This window comes from Raphanus sativus, chromosome 8 (assembly GCF_000801105.2).
Source record: "Raphanus sativus cultivar WK10039 chromosome 8, ASM80110v3, whole genome shotgun sequence".
NCBI classification, from domain to species: domain Eukaryota; kingdom Viridiplantae; phylum Streptophyta; class Magnoliopsida; order Brassicales; family Brassicaceae; genus Raphanus; species Raphanus sativus.
In genome coordinates this window covers 16788678-16793364 of record NC_079518.1, presented here as the reverse complement: position 1 = coordinate 16793364, position 4687 = coordinate 16788678, and the positions used below count along the sequence as shown (strand labels likewise).

Below are 4687 nucleotides of genomic sequence, written 5' to 3'. Positions count from 1 at the left end.
GACAGTAGAGAGAAACTAAGTCAGAACTCTCTTATTCAAAAAGCCAAACACACTTGGCTTATTAGATAAGCTATAATAAAAATATATGTCTGTTTTTACTGTAGCTCCTCGAATACTGTTCATGTGGCAAACCTTACTTGTTTCTATTTGGCAAGCCTTGCAACACCTTATTTTTTCTTCATCTCAACACCCTAAACCTAAATGTCAAAATATTTTTGATTGAAATTATTTTTGAATCAAAACTAATTTCACATGTATATACGAACACCTCTATTTTCGCTTCACTCTCGAATACTAACTCATTTCATCTCTTGAAGCTTTGAGTCAATTCACAAAAAAAAGCACACATATTTTAATGTATTCGTAGTCATGTAAAGACACAGAAGTCGGTACAAGATATGAATTAGCACATGTAAACATCAAGTGGTCTTTCAGTCAAAAAAAAAAACATCAAGTGGCTTATTGTTGGATTTATGGTTACATACAAATATTTTAGGGGGTCTTAAATTTTGGGGACCATATTTAAATAGTTTTAGACTAGGTGATAATTCGCGCCATGCGCGGAATGAGTGATTTAAATAAAAATATGACTTTTAATTTATAGATATTAGAAATTCAAAATACATATAGTAAGATATAATAGAATATATATGTATAACGCTGCGATTAATATAATATAAATTAATTAAAAATTTAATGTAAAAGTTTGTTTAAATAGAGGATGAGACCAACATTTCATAAACAATACCAATTTATCATGAATTTAAGAAAGACAAAACATATAAAATAGAACTATTGTTTTCATAACAGAATTATTATGATAATAATTAAAGCAACATAGACAATAGGAAAAAACACCAAATCTAGTGAAAATTGTTTTCAAAATTCTTCGTTTGTAATCCTATTGAAAAATAACAATGAATAAGTTTACCAAAAAATTATAATAATTTACTCTTTTCTACAAATTGAAATGATACACCTCTTTCTGAGAGCATCGATTTCTTGAACATCAGAGATGGAATTCAAACCTTGCATTTTGAGTGATATTTTTGAGTTGTTAAGATTGTGATGGAGGTGATCATGTAGTGTAGGCAATATATATATAGTACGCCGAATTTACTTAATGTGCAGAAATCTTGATATGTAATTACGATGTTAACGAATCATCATTAACGTAGACAGTATCGAATTGATTAATAATTAGGAAAAAGAATTTTTTCAGACCATGAAATGACAATATCGCATAAATGATAACCTTCCAATCAAATTTAAGAATAAATGCATGATTTGTTTTTAAAAATAGAATCAATTTTGAGTCTTAGAAATATTATTTGAATATATTAGACATAAACACTTTCCATAAAAAAACTTGAATCAATCACATTCTTAAAGCAGTAATCTGCTGAAATAAATCCATGGCTACAATTTATAACATTGCATATCTACTTACCTTTTATTCGCCCATTGACATAGCAAAATAACACATTACCATGCTCTAATCATGCAAAGTCAAAAAACGAATAAGTTTTTTTTTTGTAATTGATTTAGCTTCTTGGTTTTGCAAATATACGTCTCGGGTTACAGTAAAGTAAAAAAACGAATATGTTTTTTTAAATTGATTTAGTTTCTTCGTCTTGAAATTAGTGGTCACACAATTTAGCTTCTTGGTCTTGAAATTAGTGGTCACCTAGATTTATCACAAGAATATTCTAACATATAATATGAACAAATTAGTCTAATTAGTTAAAACCCACAGTATGGACTCATTAGGTGTCACTACCAATAACACTCTAATCGTTTGTAGTTGGTTAACTATGAATTATTTGACAGTCACATATACTCTAATAATATGGCTCATATCATTTTGTTAAAGTTATTTTCCAAGTTAGAGTATATGTCATAGTTAAATTTTTTTTATAATAGTGAAGGATCACAAACTATGTTATTAGTGTTTTGTTTATGTGTAAGTTGTGGTTTGAGCTTGAAATATTTCTCTTTATAGACAATCCGAGAACTAAATACGCTGAGACATTTTCCTATAATAACGACTGATGATATAAATATTAGTTTATTATTTGGTCCATATTAGTTTTTTATACATTATTAAAAAAATATTTTTATTTTGAAATCACAGGAACTTTATTATTTGGTCCATATTAGTTTTTAAATAGATATGGTTTATGAGCATTATTCATTGTTTCAGTATTTGATAATGAGGTACGGAATGTTGAGTATCCGAACTTTATATACATACAGTATCAGTAAATTTTCTTATATAATTGCGCTTTAGAAATAAAAAGCGCAGTTACTATAAAACAAACTTACTAATAAATTTGTTTGTTTTGAATAAGAAATGAAAATCGCAATTATATATGAAAAAATTGGTCAACCCGAATTCTCACAACATTCTACGAAATGGTTTAATATGAAAATATGTGATTTTGTTATATATGGAAAAACAAAGTCAATACATAAATGATTGATTGAAAAATTAATCATCTTTTATTATATTTAATTATCATAACAATAATTCATGTGTTATAACAAAATTTAGACTGATTTGACAATGGCAAAATAATGTAATTATTCTAGTAATGAAAGGGTTCTATTAAAATAGGGGTGAGAGTGAATGTGAAGATGCCACATAAGAAATGACATTGTGTAAATAACACATCAAGTTAATGTTGTTTTCTTTTAGTGCTCCTAAAATAATATATAGGGGATTCTTATTGGGCTATCGTGGGACCATAAGCAATTACATATACGTAAATTTATTACCTGTTATATACAGCAATCGAGTTCTTGCATGAATTACTTGTTCATAAAGAAAACCCATTAGCTTTGTTCACAAAAAGAAAAGAAAAAAAATATTGTCACCTACAATGGCGATCAACATAGGTGTGATTGAAATCTGCATAACATTCATTTTGTTTATCCTCCTAGGTTTCTTACATCACAAGAAAACTCCGAAGTATTTGCCCACAAACTGGCCGGTCCTTGGGATGCTTCCGGGTCTCCTCGTCCATATCAATCGTATCTATGACGCGATCACCGAGCTTCTTGAGACCTCCAATATGACATTTTGTTTCAAAGGGCCATGGCTTAGTGGAACTGACATATTGATCACTGTTGATCCGGCTAATATCCATTACATTCTAAGTTCAAATTTCGATAATTACCCCAAAGGGATGGAGTTTAAGCAGATCTTTGAAGTCTTGGGAGATTCAATTTTTAACGTTGACTCGGAGTTGTGGGAGGATATGAGGAACTCGTCTCATGCCATCTTTAGCCATCAAGATTTCCAAAGGTTTTGGGTGAATACAAGCGTAAGCAAATTGAATCAAGGGCTTGTACCTATTCTTGAAAACGCTGTTGAGAAAAACATCATCGTCGACTTGCAAGATCTGTTCGACAGATTCTTGTTTGATACATCTTCGATTTTGATAACCGGGTATGATCCAAGATGTCTTTCCATCGAAATGCCTAAGGTTAATTTCAGTGACGCTGTGGACGGTGTTGCCGATGGGCTTTTCTACAGACATGCCAATCCGGTTCTGTTTTGGAAGCTCCAATATTGGATTGGAGTTGGAGTAGAAAAGAGCATGAGAAGAGGTATCGCGGTGTTCGATGAGATGCTCGAGAAGATCATATCGGCTAAACGAGAGGAGATCAAACTTCATGGGATTCGTGACTCAGAAGGAGAGGCCATGGACGTTTTAACGTATTACATGACTATAGACACGACCAAGTATAAACACTTGAAACCAAACAACGATAAATTCATCAGAGACACTATTTTAGGGATTTTGATAGCGGCAAAAGACACAACAAGCTCAGCTCTCACTTGGTTTTTCTGGCTTCTCTCCAAGAACCCTGAAGCAATGATCAAGATTCGACGAGAGATTAACAACAAGATGCCAAAGTTTGGTCCAGCAGATTTAGACAAGCTCGTGTATCTAGACGGTGCCGTGTGTGAGACGCTCAGGTTATACCCATCAGTCCCATTTAACCATAAGTCACCGGCAAAGCCAGACGTGCTTCCAGTCGATGACAACTGGAAGATAGTCATATCTATTTATGCATTGGGGAGGATGAAATCTGTTTGGGGAGATGATGCAGAAGATTTCAGACCAGAGAGATGGATTTCAGACAGTGGAATGTTGAGACATGAACCTTCATATAAGTTCTTGGCGTTTAGCGCTGGTCCAAGAAGCTGCTTGGGGAAAAAGTTAACGTTCTTGCAGATAAAGACAGTGGCTGCGAAAATCATACAAAATTATGACATTAAGGTCGTTGAAGGGCAAAAAACTGAACCAGTTCCTTCTGTTCTTCTTCGCTTGCAACATGGTCTCAAAGTTAGTGTCACTAAGATATAGAGATAAATTGTTTTTGTTATGATTAAATAATAATAATAATAATATTCTATCTTATTAAAAAGATATATTATATGAAAATAACACTTAGTTGACATATCATTTTCAATTTGTGCCACTAGAAATATTTATTAATGATAAAAAGTCAAATCAACTTCCCACTAATTTACTCATACAAATTTTTTAAATATTTTAGGGGGTGTTATTGGTTTGCATATTTTAATGGATTTTCAAATTCAAAACAAATCTAGTGTTATTGGTTTTATGATTTTAAAATTCATATTCAAATCTATTGTTATTGGTTTGTGATTTTA

At 31.6% G+C, this 4687-nt stretch overlaps 1 protein-coding gene across 1 annotated transcript; it reads left to right on the top strand.

Moving 5' to 3' along the window:
• Positions 1 to 2769: 2769 nt before the first annotated feature.
• Positions 2770 to 4395, top strand: LOC130498702 (alkane hydroxylase MAH1-like). The gene has a single exon (XM_056992256.1). The coding sequence runs from the start codon at positions 2883 to 2885 to the stop codon at positions 4374 to 4376; it is 1494 nt and encodes a 497-aa protein (XP_056848236.1). The 5' UTR covers positions 2770 to 2882; the 3' UTR covers positions 4377 to 4395.
• The last annotated feature ends 292 nt before the right edge of the window (positions 4396 to 4687 follow it).

Coding starts and splice junctions, on each gene's coding strand:
- LOC130498702 (XM_056992256.1), top strand. CDS start 2,883: ATGGCGATCAACATAGGTGTGATTGAAATCTGCATAACATTCATTTTG.